The sequence below is a fragment of the Callithrix jacchus genome, chromosome 2 (assembly GCF_049354715.1).
Source record: "Callithrix jacchus isolate 240 chromosome 2, calJac240_pri, whole genome shotgun sequence".
Taxonomy (NCBI): Eukaryota; Metazoa; Chordata; class Mammalia; order Primates; family Cebidae; genus Callithrix; species Callithrix jacchus.
The window spans coordinates 36852015-36869687 of record NC_133503.1 but is presented as its reverse complement, the minus strand read 5'-3'; the positions used below and the strand labels follow the sequence as shown (position 1 = coordinate 36869687).

General features: G+C 54.6%; 1 protein-coding gene across 3 annotated transcripts; it reads right to left on the bottom strand.

The window, feature by feature from the left end:
- Positions 1–8855: 8855 nt before the first annotated feature.
- Positions 8856–17673, bottom strand: REEP2 (receptor accessory protein 2). Of its 3 annotated transcripts, none has more exons than XM_002744203.6 (8): positions 17493–17673; positions 15637–15709; positions 15286–15362; positions 11282–11402; positions 10937–11050; positions 10432–10579; positions 10210–10340; positions 8856–10125 (listed from the first exon to the last, which is right to left on the bottom strand). In XM_002744203.6, exons 1-8 carry the CDS (start codon positions 17522–17524, stop codon positions 10057–10059), a joined length of 765 nt encoding a protein of 254 aa, XP_002744249.1. In that variant the 5' UTR covers positions 17525–17673; the 3' UTR covers positions 8856–10056. The 3 variants fall into 3 exon arrangements, with proteins under 3 accessions (XP_002744249.1, XP_008983832.1, XP_035141697.1); XM_008985584.5 differs by having other exon boundaries at positions 10432–10573; XM_035285806.2 differs by lacking the exons at positions 15286–15362; positions 15637–15709.

The window sequence follows — 17673 nt, the reverse complement described above, 5'->3', positions numbered from 1 at the left end:
GATAATGCCGGGAATGCTTGCCCTGCTGTAGGAAAGAGGCTTTAAGGGCCACCCTGGGATCAGAGCTCTGGGTGGTTTATTTTTAGGAGCTGGGTGGTAGGGCTTGCATTGTCTTTCCTTGGGCTCTGGCACATTTGCCTCCACCCTCCAACCCCAGACCCTGCTTTCTCTTTCTCCTTTTCCTGGCAACATCCAGGCTGTCTCACTTTTTCTCTTCCAGGCTAAATCGAGAGTGTGAAGCTGCTCTCCTTCCCAATTTAGCATTTGAATTAAAGTGAGAACTGAATGTGGCTGGAAAGCTGACTCCCATCTGTGTGTGTGAGAGAGAAAAGGAGTGCAAGTGAGCGTGGGCATACGCTGGGGCAGCCAGGGCGAGGGCAGCCGATCCGGGCAGCTCCTGTTTAGCGCAGACACCCATCTTTGGGTGTAGGCAACAGCTCAGCTGAGAGACACTGAAGTTTGAAGATTGCTGTTTTTCCAGGAGTGAAGATTGCTGAAGAGGTATCGCTTTAACATTCCACAAAAATGTGCCAGTCCCCGTGCTGGATGCTGTGCAAACAGTGGGGAGCCAGCTGGGCCCATTGCCTACGCCCCAGCCTTCAGGCTGGTGGGGAAACAGACCAGGAAGCAGGCAATGACCACACAGGGTGTTGTGCGCTGTCGTGGGGTGGGGGTGGGGAGGAGGACAGGTGTGGGAGGGGCCTGGAGGGGCATCTGACAGCTTGGAGGTGGGTGGAGGAGTCACTCTGAGCTGAGGCTTGAAGCCCACACAGGAGCTGAGCAGGTGAAGCAGGTGAACACCGGTGCTTTGTGCAGAAGGAAATATGCATGTAAAAATCTGAGTGGGGTTGGCACGGTGGCTTGCGCCTGTAATCCCAACACTTTGGGAGGACTAGGCAGGAGGATCCCTTGAGCTCAGGAGTTTGAGACCAGCCTGGATAACATAGGGCAACCCCTGTCTCTAAAAAAATCATTTTGAAAAATTGGCCTGATGTATGCTGTCGACCTCATACTGAAGTGGGACAATATCCAGATGGAAAGCAGGTGACGCTGCCAAAGATCCTGGAGGTGAACTGCACCCCCAACTGTGAACGAGCCTGCAGGTACCACCCCGACTTCTTCAATGACATCTTCAACACTTCATTTATCGACTGCCATGTCACCTGCCTTGTCTAGGCACTTGCCGTCCTGAAACCTGTGCTTGAGGCAGGATTCCAACCTCAGTTCTCTGAGCTACTTCTGCAAAGGCCCTCATGTGTGCCCCTCTCCACACCGGCTCTGGGCACAGCCTCAGCCCCAGGCCTCTGTCTTCCTGAGCCATCTTCCTGGCCTCACACTTTGGGAGCTCAGCATACTCCTCCCACCTGTGGGTCAGAGCAGGACAGTGATGGTGTCCCCAGGGCTGAGCACCTCCCCTCACCACCATCCATTCACTGATGAGTCTCCGGCTTAGCCAAGGGCTTCATTCCTGGCATGGAGAGTGTGTTCCCGGCGGCTGTGTTTCTAGGGGTTGTTGGGGGAAGGGTTCCGTGGAGCGAGACAAGGTGTCATTGGGAGCAGGGTTCCTTCCACAGGGAAGCATTTGGGAGCCCTGTGCCGCATGGGGCAGGTGGGTTTCTCTTCCAGAGTCTCTGCTCTTATGCATCAGGACAACCCAGGGATGGCTGTGGGCTGCACACTGCTCCCACAGGTCTCTATGTGATGAGTGCCCCGGAACAGCCTGAGGCCACCGCCCAGCAAACCTGCTTTATCCCTATCTCCAGCTCACCCAGAACTTCACCAGCAAACCTGTTGCTGAGGTCTGGGCAGGAGGCCACTGTCTTCTGTTACCATCTCCTTTTCCATTAGCTGAGGGTCAAGACCCCGACAAGGAAGTCAGTCCCTGTCTTCCCAGTGCCCTGCTCACCGGGCACTCTGTAGGGTCCCACCCTCATCTGAGATGGGCCAGGATCTTCCGGCGAGGGGGGCCTGGGGCTGGGCTGGGTGGATGGCAGAGCACCAGGCAGAAAAGGATTCCAAGGAGAACTTCAGGTTGAAGTCAGATGCCACCTACCAGGGTCTACAGTCAAAAGGTTAGCTTTTTCTTATTTTTTAGTTCATGAAAGAAAAATGTAAAAGTCCAGTTCTTTTCTAATCGTGTTTCTGAAACTTAGAGTCAGCTGCGAGTGTTTTTTGTGTGGCTGCAGTGTGCCTGGGGCCAGCTCACGGGCAGTGGGTGGGCCTAAATCCCCAGGCAGGCAGGAGCTTCTAGAGCCTTCCAACATTTGGGAGGGCAGAGCTAGACCTGGTGGTGTCTCCTCTTTGAAATTAAGAACAATTGGCCAGGCACAGTGGCTCACCCCTGTAATCCCAACACTTTGGGAGGCCAAGGCAGGTGGATCACTTGAGGTCAGGAGTTCAAGACCAGCCTGGCCATCATGGTGAAACCCTGTCTCTACTAAAAATACCAAAATTAGCCAGGCGTGGTGGCATATGGCTGTAATCCCAGCTACTCCAGGTGGAGGTAGGAGAATCTCTTGAACCCAGGAGGCAGAGGTTGCAGTGAGCTGAGATCATGCCACTGCACTCTAGCCTAGGTGACAGAGTGAGAGTAAAAAAAAAGAAAGAAAGAAAAAGATATTAAGAACAATCTTTCTTGTAGCAAAGCTGCACCCGATGATGCTGCCTCCCCTCTCTACGTTGTCTGGGCCTCTGTTTACAAGCACAATTTGCCCTTCCTGGGGGGAGCCTTGCTCTAGCCCCTGGGGGGCCTGTTGCAGGGGCAGGGCAGGCTCATCACCTTTGGCGGCTCCTAGAGAGCTGTTGACATGCAGTGCCTCTCACTCGATTCATGCTGCAATAAAGGCCAATTTTCTCTCTCTCAAAAAAAAAAGGCCAGGTGTGGCGGCATGCGCCTGTGGTCCTAGCTACTCAGGAAGCTGAGGCGGGAGAACTGCTTGAGCCCAGGAGGTCAAGGCTGCATTGAGCCCTGATTGTGCCTTTGCCCTCCCTCCAGTGTGGGCAACAGAGCAAGACCCTGTGTCTCAAGGGAAAAAAAAAAAAAATTTTAGGTCAGGCCCCGTGGCTCACGTCTGTAATCCCAGTACTTTGGGAGGCTGAGGCAGGCAGATCATTTGAGGTCAGGAGTTCAAGATCAGCCTGGACAACATGGTGAAACCCTGTCTCTACTAAAAATACAAAAACCAGCCAGGCACCGTGGGCCACACCTGTAATCCCAGCACTTTGGGAGTCCAAGGCAGATGGAATACGAGGTCAGGAGATCAAGACCAACCTGCTCAAGATGCTGAAACCCCGTCTCTACTAAAAATACAAAAATTAGCCAGGCCTGGTGGCAGGCACACCTGTAATCCCAGCTACTTGGGATGCTGAGGCAGAGAATTGCTTAAACCTGGGAAGTGGAGGTTGCAGTGAGCCAAGACTGCACCACTGCACTTCAGCCTGGGTGACAGAGCGAGACTCCCTCTAAAAAAAAAAAAAAAAAAGATTTGAGTGGTCATGGCTTTTGCGGAGCAGGGAACTGGTACTGGGTGAGTTGGGCTCCAGAGCTTCAGTGCTCCTCCTCTCCACCTCCTTGTTCTTCCTGCTTCTCCCCTTCTTCCAAGAGAACAAACCCAGATGAGAGTAACCTAGGCTCAAGGAGCCTGGGAGCACATGAATGTCCTCTACTGAGACTCCAAATAGTCTAGGAGCAGGCAGGGAGACTTCAGTCTCCTTCTGAGTTGACCACCCAGAAAGCTGGACCTGGCAGGCTCAGGATGAACACGGAGCAGAGGAAATGGGATCTCAATCACACCATGGAAATCAAGGTATCAGGAAGGGCTTCTGCCTGGCTTCACTTACCCCACCCTTCTGGGTTGGAGGTGCTGGCTGAGTTGATCTCTGGGGAACCCTTCCTTTTCTTAGTTGAGGGGACTGAATCATGATTTTGGCTGAGACGGGAATGGGTTGACCTCTTGGCAAAGAAAGACCCACTGTTTGCCAAGACAGGAAAGAGCTGTCTGGGGCACCATGCATTTCCCTGTCAGGAAAAACGACAGGAACAGTTAAGGGATGTTGTTGTAAAACTCACCATCAATATTTCAAGCGGCATTATTTATTGATCACTTATCTGGCTGGAACAAAGGAGAGGGTAATTCATAGGGGATGCAGGGCTGGTGGGGTCAACTTGGGAAAAAGGTCAGGGAAAGGTAGGTCATTGAGAAGCCTCACCCCCAGCCCCTGCAAAAATACTATGGGATTCCAGGATTTGGAGACTAGAGACTTTTTTTTTTTCTTTCTACTTTTTTTTTTTTTTTGAGACAAAGTATTGCACTGTCACCCAGGCTGGAGTGCAATGGCTTCTGTTCACTGCAACCTCTGCCTCCTAGGTTCAAGCTATTCTTCTGCCTCAGCCTCCCGAGTAGCTCGGACTACAGGCAAATGTCACCACACCTGGCTAGTTTTTTTGTGTATTTTTAGTTGAGACGAGGTTTCACCATATTGGCCAGGCTGGTCTCAAACTCCTGACCTAGTGATCTGCCAGCCTCTGTCTCCCAAAGTGCTGGGATTACAGGCATGAGCCACGGTGCCCAGCCTATCTTTTTCAGCTTCACAGTACCCCACATGAAAATACAAGATGAGGCAGAGGGCACCTGGAGCAGGCCTGGGACTGTCACTGTGGCCATCAGGGAGGCCATATCCTAGGAATACTGCAGCTATATGAGCTTCCTTCCCTCTGGACTCAACTTATCCCTCCCCACGCTCCCCTCACCCCAGTTCCCCACCCCTTGCAGCCTCAGCGGTCCCTCTCCCCTCTTGACCCTAAAATCAAGCTCCAGCAGCCTCTCTAGATACCATTTCAGAAGCCTAGGTTGGGGCTGGGTGCGGTGGCTCACACCTGTAATCCCAACACTTTGGGAGGCAGACAGGCAGAGGTGGGCGGATCACTCAAGGCCAGGAGTTCAAGACCAGCCTGGCCAACATGACCAAACCCCATCGCTACTAAAAAAAAGAAGTTAGCCAGAGGTGGTGGACCTGTGCCTATAATTTCAGCTACTCAGGAGACTGAGGCAGGGGAATTGCTTGAACCCAAGAAGCGGAGGTTGTAGTGAGCCAAGCCGAGATGGCTCCACTGCACTCCAGCCTGGACGACAGAGCAAGACTGTCTCAAAAAAAAAAAAAAAAAAAAAAAAAAAGGTTGTGTCCCTCCCAGGGTGAGGAAAGTGGGGGTCTTCTTCTAGGCCTGACCATCTCCTGGGGCAGTAGGTGTGCACACAGACTGGGCTTAGGAGGAGATGTCCTGTTCACCCACAAGGAAGCTTTCTTCATGAACCTCCAACTCCAGGGAATAGAGGATGAGGCGCTATGCTCACCAAACCTTGAGCCTCCTGTCTGCGCGAGATTGTCCGCGGGGCCGGGGAATCCCATATAGGGAGGCAGCTGCGCCACCTAGTGGGCTTTTTCATCCTCGCAGTCATCCCTCCCATCCCTCGCAGCCTCCAACCTGGATATGGCACAGTTTCAGGCAGGACACACACAGAAGCCGCTGCCCGGTAAGGACAGGAAATGCCTTCCTCCTCCATATAGACCCGACCCAGCGCAGAGAGGGAGAAACTGAGGAGATGTTGGAGGGAGGTGATCGTGTACTGGAGGAGATGGAAGATAGTAGGGAAGCCAGCAGGAGCTTTTGGCCTGCAAACAGCTTCTCCCTGTCATTCTGGATGCCATTGATATGGAGACTGTGGCTCAGAGCCCCCAAGATCCCTCTCTCCTGTGCCTGCCCTGCCTCCCTGCCGGCCAAGCAAAGCTGGGCTCAGCTCTGCCGTCAAGGGAAAGCCGGCAGAGGCTGGATGGAGCGGCTGGCTTTCCTCTGACATCACAGCCTGGAAATCCCATTTTAAGCAGGTTCTCCGGGTGTAGGGCACCGCAAGAAAGGGAGGGGGAGCCAGCTGAAGAAGCTAGAGACCTGAGGCTGTTAGAGCCAGCAACCTCAGGCCTAGAGGGCTGCCCAGCGATCCCAAGGAGGCCTGGGTGTGGGACCCAGGGCTAGCCTGTCCCAGTCCCTACCCAAAGTTAATACCTCTCAAAGGCCCCCGGGAACCCAGGCAGTGATGCTGCACTCTCCACATAGTGTTGGCCATCCACCTCTGTCTGACATCTTTTTCACTCCCCTGGCTTGGAGAAATCTATGGGAGCAGAGGGGAGGGGGTGAGGGGAGAGGGAGATTGTCCCAGGGAATGAGGGGACAGCAAGGGGTCACCTAGACCCAGATGTGTCCCACCAGCCAGCCTCTTTCCCAGGACCCTTTTGACCCATTCTTCTTGTCACCCTCCATCTCCCCTTACCTCCTCTGCACCAAGGAGGGGCGGGCCCTGTGCCCAGAGTTCTAGAAGCTTGAATGTTTCCATAGCAACAGACCAATGAGCTTGGAAATCTAAGCATCTTCCTGTGGACACAGGGAACCCCTGATGCACATGCAGAGCCTGGCAATGCAGAATCTGCCATGACCTGCCTAGCCATCAGTCACTGTGGGTGCCAGCATGCTCCTGAGTGTGTGTGTGTGTGTGTGTGTGATATGCAGCAAATGAGATTTAGGTTAAAGAGCACCTAACCTGGTTTCCTGGGCATTTGGTAGCTGTTAGCGTGGGACTGCAGCATCTTACCCTCTCGGGATCTTTCTAGAATGAATTCCTCCCCTGAATTTTACTGTGGTATCTTCCTCTCCTCTCTGATGAAAAGAAAAATGGGCCAAAACTGCTCAGAGACTGATGGTGAAGGCGATGCCCCTCACAGGGCTGGTCGACTGGAGGATTCCAAGGAAGACAAAAGGGACATCTCACATCCCCCACCGTGACCTCAGTTCAGGGGGCTCTTGGCTAGCTTGGCCCAAGTGTGGCAGATGTACATGCCTTGTGATGCCAGGGAAGGAGGAGGGAAGCCTAGTGTAAGAGCATTTTGCCAAACTTGGGGTCCAGAGCCTGGTCTAGGTCCTACACCCCACCTACCTCATGCTCTGCTTCCTCCATTTTCCTTCCACAGGTTGAGCTATTTCTCTGCTCCCTTTTTCCTCCCTTATGGCTCTTTTCTTTTGTCAATCTCTCCTTTGTACCTGCTCTGCTCCTCTGCCTTTCCCTCCCATTGGGTTCTGGCCTCCCAGGGGCTCATCCGAAGCCAGTTGTGCTTTTGGCCCCTGGAGCTCTGGCTCTGCCTCCTGGGCTCAGCCCTACACCCTGTAGCTCCCTCCTACGCCTCTCCTCCAACCTGGCCCAGCAGTCCGGGCTGGACCCCTGTCTTTCCTGGTGCCACACAGGCTGTGCCTCTTGGTCTCAGCCCTTGGTTCCCTCTCTGTCCCCAGGACCCACAGGGCTGGTTTCCCCATCTCTGCTTCTTCGTGCAATGTGTCTGGCTCAACCCCCTTTGGCATTTTTAGTCTTTCTAGGCACAGTCCCGAGCCTTGCCTAGCAGCCCTATATCCTGTCCTCTCTCCCCTGGGGGCCTCACTGGGATCTTCGTCCCCCAGAGCCTACACCTAGCACTTTCTTTCGGATACCAGAGGGTCCACTAAAGACCTGGGGTAGGATTCTGAGGGATAAAACAAACCTTGGGGGTTGGAGCCCCTGGCCCTTCTTAGGCCTCTGGTTTTTATTTATTCATTATTATTTTTTAAAAATAGAGTCATTGGCTGGGCGCGGTGGCTCAAGCCTGTAATCCCAGCACTTTGGGAGGCCAAGGCGGGCAGATCACGAGGTCAAGAGATCAAGACCATCCTGGCCAACATAGTGAAACCCTGTCTCTACTAAAAATACAAAAATTAGCTGGACATGGTGGCACATGCCTGTAGTCTCAGCTACTTGGGAGGCTGAGGCAGGAGAATTGCTTGAACCTGGGAGGCAGAGGTTTCAGTGAGCCAAGATCATGCCACTGTACTCCAGCCTGGCACCTGGCAACAGAGCGAGACTCTGTCTCAAAAAAAAAAAAAAAGAGACGTAGCCAGGCACGGTGGCTCACGCCTGTAATCCCAGGACTTTGGGAAGCCGAGGCAGGTGGATCACTTAGGATCAGGAGATCAAGACCAGCCTGGCAAACATGGTGAAACCTCTCTTTACTAACATACAAACATTAGCTGGATGTGGTGAGGCGTGCCTGTAATCCCAGCTACTCGGGAGGCTGAGGCATGAGAATCGCTTGAACCTGGGGGGCAGAGGTTGCAGTGAGCTGAGATTGCGCCACTGCACTCCAGCCTGGGCAATAGAGCGAGACTCAGTCTCAAAAAAAAAAAAAAAAAACAGATGTGATTTTCCCATGTTGCCCAGGCTGGTTTCGAAATACTGCGTTCAAGGATCCTCCCGTCTCGGCTTTCCAAATTGCTGGGATTACAGGGGTAAGCCGCCAAACCCAGCTAGGCCTCTGTCTTTTTTTTTTTTTTTTTTTCTGAGATAGAGTCTTGCTCTGTTGCCCAGGCTGGAGTGTAGTGGTCTCAGTGCAGTGCTGTGATCTCAGTTCACTACAAACTCCACCCGTGTTCAAGTGATTCCCCTGCCTCAGCCTCCTGAGTAGCTGGGATTACAGGTGCATACCACCATGCTGGTCAGGCTGGTCTAATCTCCTGACCTCAAAATCTGCCTGCCTCGGCCTCCCAAAGTGCTGGGATTATAGCATGAGCCACCACGCCTGGCCCAGGCCTCTGGTTTTATCTCAAGTCCCAAAATCGTTTTCTCAGACTAAGCCCCCACAAGCCCATCTCTTAGCTGGTGATCAGAGCTCCTGTGGGTCACAGGCTGACCTCCCCCCTCCCCAGCTGGGCCCTGCTTCTCACTTGAGGTTCTTGCCACCTGTTAGCTGGTGGGGCAAGAACAAAGCACAGAGCGCAAAATAAATGAGGTGCCAGAGTTTGGTTTATTGGCTCATCCAGTGCCAAAGGTCCAATGGGCACCCTCTTTCCAAGGAACTGGGAGCCTGAGGCTCCTGCATTTCTCTTTCTTCTCAACATGTTCCTCCTGGCCCTGATTGAAGTCATGGCAGAAGCTGGGGTGGGGTGTGGGCAGAGGCTGGGCTCTGCCAGAGGTCTTAGCGCTCAGTCTGCTTGGCACAGGACGGGGACCCTGGGCAAGAGGGGATGGGCCCCAGGGACAAAGGAGATGAGCCCACTCAGCAGGGGCCTGTACTAGAGCCAGGAGCCGGGGGCCCTGAGGAGTGGGAATGGGGGTGACCTGCAGGGGAGCAAGGGCAAAGGAGCAGGTGAAGGGCCCCCCAGATCCCCCTTCTCTCATGGGCCAGGGTCCTCTGAGGCTCAGCGCCTAGGAGGGAGGGTTGAGCGGGGAAAGGGCCAGCTGGCTGTGGGGCCGAGGGTGGGAGGAGGTGACTGCTGGAGGGACAGTCCTTGACCCAAACTGCCCCCAGCCTTAGACCCAGAAAGACAAACTCACACATACACCCCTAGACCCCCCCCAACCTCTTTAATGTGGGAACATGTGGCACACAGCCCCACCCAGTGACCAGGAAAAGAGCCACCAGCTGCAGCTCTGGCCTGGCTGTCCTTGTCGCTGAAGCACACGCCAACCCGTCTTCCATCCACAGCTGCACCTGGAGGCCCCACCTAGGGTCCCCGAGGTCCTCCCCATGTGCTCCCTTTCCCCTAGGTGCCTTCAGGCCCGTCCTTGGTCTATCTGGACTAGGACTGCACCCTTCCTGCTCCCAAACCGAGGTGAGCAGTGGAGAAACGTTAGAGCCTCTGAGAAGCAGATGGCCATGGGCTTCAGCAAGGCACTGGGTGGGCGGGGTGGAGCAGGGCGGGGCTGCAGCGGAACAGTGGTGCAGGCCCAGGACCCCTCACCTCCTTGCGTGGCTCAGTCCTCAGCCTCTGGTCCAGCCTCTACCCTCAGTCCCCACAGCTGGGCCTCCCTCCTCTTTTCCAAGCCCCTTCCAGAAGAGTGGCCACTGGGCAGGCACTGGAAATGGCCATTGGAGGGGCCCCAGGGGCCTGAGACACCTGGGCTGCTGGCACAGTGTGGAGCAGGGCTGGGGCCAAGGCCCTTCCTGAGGCTTCATCCTTGCTGTGCAGCCTGCCGGGTGGAGGGCTCAAGCTGAGTCGCCCCCACCAGAGGTCTTTTTCTTGGGCCGGGTCTTCAGTGTCTTGGAAGCCAGTGGCTGTGGAAAGAAGGAGGAAGATGGGGCTCAGCCTGGAGCCACAACCCCCTGCCCGTTTCCCCAAGCTCCAGCCAGTGCTCTCACCTCAGCTTTGGGTACTTTTTTGATGGGTTTGGCCCTCTTAGGAGCCTTGTCTCCCATGTCATCCTCAGAGGTCTCTGTCCGGGAATCTGCTGGGTTTATGTTGGACCTTAGACTGAGGGCAGGGTCATCTCCTGGGTGCAGGGAGAAAAGGAGATGAGGAATCTTTCCCCTCTGGGTTCCTTGCCCTCACTGCTCCTCCCCAACCCTGGGCCCGGCCTGTACCTAAGTCCTCGATGGTGTCCAGGAGGCTGCCAGGGCTGGGTCGGAGGCGGCTGTCGGGCCCCTGCAGGGGCAGTGCATCCTCATCCCGGATCAGGGTCAGGTCCTGCATGCTGAAGCTGCGGAGCTTCTCTGACAGCACCCCCTGGCCCTAGGGTCACCACCACGCACCGGGAGAGCCGGGGGGAAGGGGCGGGGTGGAGATAGCGGTCACCATGGTGCTGGCAGCAGCCCAGGGTCAGTGCCCTCCCCACAGGGTCCTCACCCAGTCCCACAGTGACAGAGCTGAGGGCTGGGGTGGGGCCACACTTCCCCTCTGGACAGATGGGAAAATGGCTGGACAATGAAAGTGACTCAGGCAGACAGCGGTGGAGCCTGGACTGGAAGCTCTAGCTGCATGAGCCCAGAGCCTCTATAGTCCCGAGGACAGGGTAGAGGCCAAGGAGCCTGATCAGGGCCCTTGGTACAAGGCGGGTGGCCTGGGAGTCCAGGCCTGCCCCCATCTCACCTTGGCAGCAGCTGTGACTGCAGCATTGGCGGCCAGGTTCAGGCCCCTCTTGCCCACCCTCATCATAGTCTCATAGCTCTTGTCCCGGGCCTGTGTGATATACTCATCAATCTCCTGCGGGATTGGAGGGGAAAAAAGAGGAGAGGTGGGTGCTGCTGTCAAGGCCCTGCCCTACCCTTGTTCACCCCGGTCAGAGGCCCCTGCCTACTCTGGGAGGCCAAAGCAGCCCTGCCAGGTCACTTCAGGCTCTGGGACCCTAGGGAAGGCCAGTCTGTATGAGGCTGCAGGCTCTGGGCTGCCTTGGCTGGGGGCAGTCTGGGAGGTGAGCTGAGAGTAGGGGCAAACCTTCTCCTTGTTGGACAGTGTTGGGTGCACGAACTTGCGGTAGAGCACGCTGGAGCCCTTGGTGTAAGGGGACAGCAGCCATATCACAAAGGCGATCTTCAGTTCAAAGTAGAAGGGGAACCTGTTGGAACAGGGGCAAGTGCAGAGTACAGGGCAGAGAGTCAGGGGGTGCCCTGTGCCTGGCAGCACCGCCCCATGTGTGACCTTGCACAGCCCCTCCCTCTTAGCGCACTGGGGTCCCCATGAGGCTTATGGGACTGCTCCTTTCTAATCCCAGGGGGACTGAGGGGCTCAGCTGAGACTCCAAGAGGGAAGGTCAGAAGTGACGCTAGAAGTAATTTCTTCCAGCACCAAGTCTCCTTGCCTCATCCTCTCCCTAAGCCCCAGCTTTTCACTCCTAGAGAAAACCCCTCTTCCTCTGCCCTCAGGTCAACACCAAGGCAAACTCAACCTTGCAGGCCCACCCCTGGGTTTTCACCCTTTCCCTTCCTGCCCTCCCTCTCATCGAGAGGCCTGGGGCTTCTCTAGCTTGCTCCGGACTCTGCTGCCTTGCCATGACACACCCCGTGCTTTTCAGGATTGCCCTTCAGGCCCCCTAACACCTTCTCCTCTGGCCACAAACTCCTTCAGGTTGCCTATGTCCTCACAAAGCCCTCATCAAAACTCTCTCTTTTGCTGTGTCAAGACACACGTATAGGCCAGGCGTGGTGGCTCACGCCTGTAATCCAAGCATTTTGGAGGCCAAGGCAGGAGGATCGCCTGAGGTTGGGAGTTCAAGACCAGCCTGACCAATATGGTAAAACCCCATCTTTAAAAAAAAAAAAGACACATGTATAGGCCTGGCACAGTGGCCTGTAATCTCCTAGCCACTTGGGGAGCTGAGGCGGGAGGATCATCTGAGCCCAGGAGTTTGAGACCAGCCTGGCAACACAGCAAAACCCAATCTCTACAAAAAAACAAAAAATAAGCCAGGTGTGGTGGTGTGTGCCTCTGGTCCCAGCTACTCAGGAGGTTGAGGTAGGATGATCATTGAGCCCAGGAGGTCGAGGCTGCAGTGAGCCTAGCTTACACCACAGTACTCTAACCTGAATGACAGAGTGAGACCCTGTCTCAAAAAAAAAAAAAAAAAAAAAGGCATCTATATTCCCTACCCTCAATTTTTTAATATTTTTTGAGAGGGAGTCTTGCTCTGTCGCCAGGCTGGAGTACAGTGGTGCAATCTCGGCTCACTGCAACTTCCGCCTCCTGGGTTCAAGTGCTTCTTCTGCCTCAGCCTCCTGAGTAGGTGGGACCACAGGCACACACCACCTTGCCTAGCTAATTTTTTTGTATTTTTATTAGAGACAGGATTTCACTATGTTGGCCAGGACGGTCTCGATCTCTTGACATCGTGATCCACCCGCCTCTACCTCCCAAAGTGCTGGAATTACAGATGCAAGCCACTGTGCCTGGCCAATTTTTTTTTTTTTTTTTGAGATGGAGTTTCGCTCTTGTTGCCCAGGCTGTAGTGTAATGGTGTGATCTTAGCTTACTGCAATCTCTGTCTCCCAGGTTCAAGCAATTCTCCTGCTTCAGCCTCCCAAGTAGCTGGGATTACAGGCATGTACCACCACGCTTGGCTAATTTTATATTTTTAGTAGAGATGGGGTTTCTCCATGTTGGTCAGGCTGGTCTTGAATGCCTGACCTAGGTGATCCACCTGCTTTGGCCTCCCAAAGTGCTGGGATTATGGTGGCTCATGCCCAGCCATTTTTTTTTTAACCAATGGGGTCTCACAATGTTGCCCAGGCTGGTCTCAAACTCCTGGGATCAAGCGATCCTCCTGCCTTGGCTTCCCAAAGTGCTAGGATTACAGGCAGGAGCCACCATGCCTGGTTGTTACCCTCAATTTGCAGATCTCTCCATTTCTTTCCTCTCCTAAAACTGTTTTTCTCAAATTCAAGGGTCTTATCTATAAACGTAATGATCTTTTGTCCTCTCCCCCTTGGTAAAATTCTCTTGAGTTCCGATGAACTATTTTATTAGTCTTCTCTTCCAAGAGGTATCTGATCATTCAGTAAACATTTTTGAGCTCCTGCTCTGAATATACAGATGATTAAGACATACTCCCTGTCCTCAAAGTGCTCATACATATGTAGTCTAGCACAGCTTAGAAAATGCCTTGGAAATGCAAGTATCCAGTGTTTATAGGAGTGAATCATATGCCTATTTTACAAATAAGGAAACTGAGGCCTAGAGAGCTGTGACCTGCTTAAGGTCACGGGCAGCATGGCAGGTTTCCCGAGGTGCTCTTGCTGCCACCAGAAAGAAACTTAGGGGTTATATCTGTTCTTAGTCCTTTTTTTTTTGAAACAGAATCTCACTGTCACTCAGGCTGGAGTGTAGTGGGACGATCTCTGCTCACTGCAGCTTCCACCTCCTGGGTTCAAACAATTCTTCTGCCTCAGTCTTCCTAGTAGCTGGGATTACAGGCATGCCACTATGCCCAGCTATTTTGTTGTTGTTGTTGTATTTTTAGTGGAGACAGGGTTTCACCACGTTGGCCAGGCAGATCTCAAACTCCTGAGCTCAAATGATCTACCCACCTCGGTCTCCCAAAGTGCTGGGAGTGAGGTGTGAGCTACCACACCTGGCTCTTTGCTCTTTTTTCTTTGAGATGGAGTTTCATTTTTTTTACCAGGCTGGAGTGCAGTGGTGCAATCTTGGCTCGCTGCAACCTCTGCCTCCTGGATTCAAGTGATTCTCCTGCCTCAGCCTCCTGAGTAGCTGGGATTACAGGAATACACCACCACACCTGGCCAATTTTTGTATTATTATTATTATTATTTGAGACGGAGTTTCACTCCTGTTACCCAGGCTGGAGTGCAATGGTGCAATCTTGGCTCACCGCAACCTCCGCCTCCTGGGTTCAGGCAATTCTCCTGCCTCAGCCTCCTGAGTAGCTGGGATTACAGACACGCACCACCATGCCCAGCTAATTTTTTGTATTTTTAGTAGAGACTGGGTTTCACCATGTTGACCAGGATGGTCTCGATCTCTTGATCTCGTGATCCACCTGCCTCGGCCTCCCAAAGTGCTGGGATTATAGGCTTGAGCCACCGCGCCCGGCCAATTTTTGTATTTTTTAGTAGAGAAGGGGTTTCTCCATGTTGGTCAGGTTGGTCTCAAACTCTCGACCTCAGGTGATCCACCCGCCTTGACCTCCCAAAATGCTGGGATTACAAGCGTAAGTCAACCTACTGGGCCTCTTTTTTCTTTCTTTCTTTCTTTCTTTTTTTTTTTGAGATGGAGTCTCACTCTATTGCTCAGGCTGGAGTGCAGTGGCATGAACTGAGCTCACTGTAACCTCCATCTCCTGGGTTCAAGCAGTTCTCTGCCTCAGCCTCCCGAGTAGCTGGGATTACAGGTGCACCATCATGCCCAGCTAATTTTTGTATTTTGTAGTAGAGATGGGGTTTCACTATCTTGGTCAGGCTGGTTTTGAACTCCTGACCTTGTGATCCACCTGCCTCAGCCTCTCAAAGTGCTGGGATTACAAGCATGAGTTACCACACCCGGCCCCTCTTTTTTCTTTTTTAAGAGACAAGGTCTTGCTCTGTCACTCAGGCTGGAGTGCAGTGGCATGATCATAGCTCACAGCAGCCTCCAACTCCTGGGCTCAAGTGATCCACATGCCACCACACCTAGTTAATTAAGATAAATTTTTAGTAGAGACAAGGTCTCACTGTATTGCCCAAGTTGGTCTCAAACTCCTGGTCTCAAGTGATCCTCTAGCCCTGGCACCCCCGCAAAGTGCTGAGATTACAGGCATGAGCTACCTCACCCAGCACTACTATGTTCTTCTGCAGATCAAGTTAGGCATGAGAGGGGAGATATCAAGGACCCCATGGAATTGTTGGGAGTGGAAGAAACTTCACCCGAGCCCAATCTTTTGTTTGGGTGGCTGGGTAGAGAAAGGCAGAGGCCCTGGGCCCTGAGATGCAGGAGGGGACGCTGGACCTCACCAGGAGAGCACTATATCCGTGAGTGTTTCGGCCGTGGTGAAGAAGGCAAAGACGATCCAGTACATCATCCATTTCACCTGAGGGACAGAGGGCAGCGCTCACTGGGGCATGGGGCCGAGGAGACCAGGGACACCCAGGACCCCAACTCTGTGTGTCAAGCATGCCTGAGCTGGGGAGAACACCCAGGACCCCACTTCTGCCTGCCAGCCATTCTGGGCCCTCCTTTGCTGGTGGGTCTTATTAGTGGCAGACAGCATTGGTACAAAGTCACCCCAACCTGTAATAGGACCCAGTGTCCTCCCCTCTCTCTGCCATGTGGGTTGGGTAGGGGGTGAAGGGTCATCCACTCACATATTCCTTCACGTTTTTTGTCTTCACGGCCTTGTATGAAGAATAGGCTGGGTACAGGGTGCCAAAGATGAGCCTGGGGAGGCAGGCATGGTTACTGGGCCCCTTAGCCAAGGGCAATGGTCTCTCCCTCCCAGCTCTGCATCAGCCTCTAGGTAAGTAAGGGGAAGAGGGACAGAACTCCCTGCTGGACTGATGAACTCAGGTCAGTGGGTAAGGTCAAAGTAGCGAACATGCCCAGATAGCTAGGGTGATGCCCCTCCCCACTCCATTGTTCAGTTTTTCTCTAGCCCCCGAGGCAGGGAAAGACCCAGAGGCCACAGGGTACAATGTGGTCCCTTGCACCATGATTTTTGGCTATGCACAAACATGTCATGGGGACAGGAGTCAGGTCACTGCCACAAGGTGTCTTCCTTCTTGACCTCATGCCCATTCATACTCATCTGCCCTTACCTTCCACCTCCCCTGTCTCAGAACCAGGCTCTGCGAAGGAATCTGACACCACCTAACAGGGCACCCTACCTGGCAGTCAGAGGTACCATGTGGCCCTGGGGCCCTGGGGAACGGAGGGCAGAGGGGCAGGAGGCCCTGAGAGAGGCAAAGCGGCTTATTCCCCCATGTAAACACTACAGGGACCGGGCTGGGGGGAGGGCTGCCACTGGTGATCCAAGTACAGAGTGCAGATAAGACAGGATGGGAAAGAAGAGGAGCAATGCCCTTTGGGGCTTGCCCAGGCAAGAGAGAAGCAGCGACCCCGAAGCCACATGGAGGCCTGAGGTCCCTCATTCCCCCTGGGGTGGGTGGGGGAAGAGGAGAGCAATCATCCCGAGAGTCTAGAGGAAACCAGGACAGAGGCACTTGGTTGCCTGGTGAGGCGCACAGAATGGGAAGAAAGGAGCAGGGCGGGGCTGCCGCTGTCAGTCCCCCACGGTGGAGGCCGAGGGGCAGGGTCCTCATTAGGGCAGGGGATAGCCCACGAGGAGCCCCTGTCAGGCCCAGCCCCTTGACCATGTGTGGGTGCCGTGGGGCTGCCTGTTTCTACATGGACAGGCAGGATACTTCCGAACTAGCCGGTGCGGATGGAGTAGGGGGCAGAATCCTCAAAGACAAAGTCTGGGGTCGTGGGGAATGGTGTGTGTTCTCTCCTGGGGCCCAGGGAGGTGCCAGAGACAGCTCCACAGTGTGGTTGGCAGCCTGGAATGAAGGCCACCGCGCGTCCTCCCCCGGCGGCATCCACAATCCCAGGCTGAGCACACACATCTCTCCCAGTTACCGCCCACACTTTGTCCTCCGAGCATTTCTGCTTCCCGATACTCAGACTTCCTCCCTGGGGGGCCATAAGGGCATGTGCCCTCGTCCCCAGTCTCCTGACAGTGAGTGGAAGCGAGAGGCCAAGGGGCTTGGCGATGGCTCAGAGCTGCGGAATGGTGATGAGGCCCTGCCTTGCTCCATTCTCTTCCATCACCCTGTTCCCTCCCACAGGGGGACAGGGCCCGGGTCTGAGGACCCCTCCAGCCCAGACCTGCTAGGTGGGGGAGGGGCCGTGTCTGCCTCCCCTTCTAAATCAAGCCTTGCTGCTCAGCCCCTACGATGGGCACAGGAGCAAGGACGGTAGAAATAAAAGAGGTTATTAATAAAGAATGTGGGTGAGGTCCCTGGGAAGCCAGGCCTGCCACGCTCCCCTAATATTCCCCTCTCCAGTCCTGGGTGCCACATCTCCATGTCTCTGGGGACCCCAAATAAGGAGGCAGCGCCTTTAGGTGACTCTGCTGCACGAAGCTTCGGAGAAGTCCACCCGGGCTTTAACACCCCCGCCCTCCATCACAGCCCGCATCACCCCCCGCCGCCGCCGCACTCACACCACCAGGCGAGAGATGATCCAGGACACCATGGCGGGGCCGGGCACGGCGCAGGGCGGGGACCCGGCCCGGCCGAGGATGCAGCTGCCGGAGGCCGAGCGGCGGCGGCGGCAGCAGGAGCCGCAGTAGCAGCAGCAGCCGCTGCAGCAGCCGCCGCGGGGGCAGCGGAGCGCCCAGAGCC

Bases quoted from the DNA above. Each gene is read 5' to 3' on its own strand.
- REEP2 (XM_002744203.6), bottom strand. From the start codon at position 17,524: ATGGTGTCCTGGATCATCTCTCGCCTGGTGGT. The intron at 11,051-11,281 runs GTTTGCCCCTAC...CCAATCCCGCAG, and splicing joins CACTGTCCAACAAGGAGAAG to GAGATTGATGAGTATATCAC. The intron at 10,341-10,431 runs GTACAGGCCGGG...CCCTGCACCCAG, and splicing joins GGACACCATCGAGGACTTAG to GAGATGACCCTGCCCTCAGT.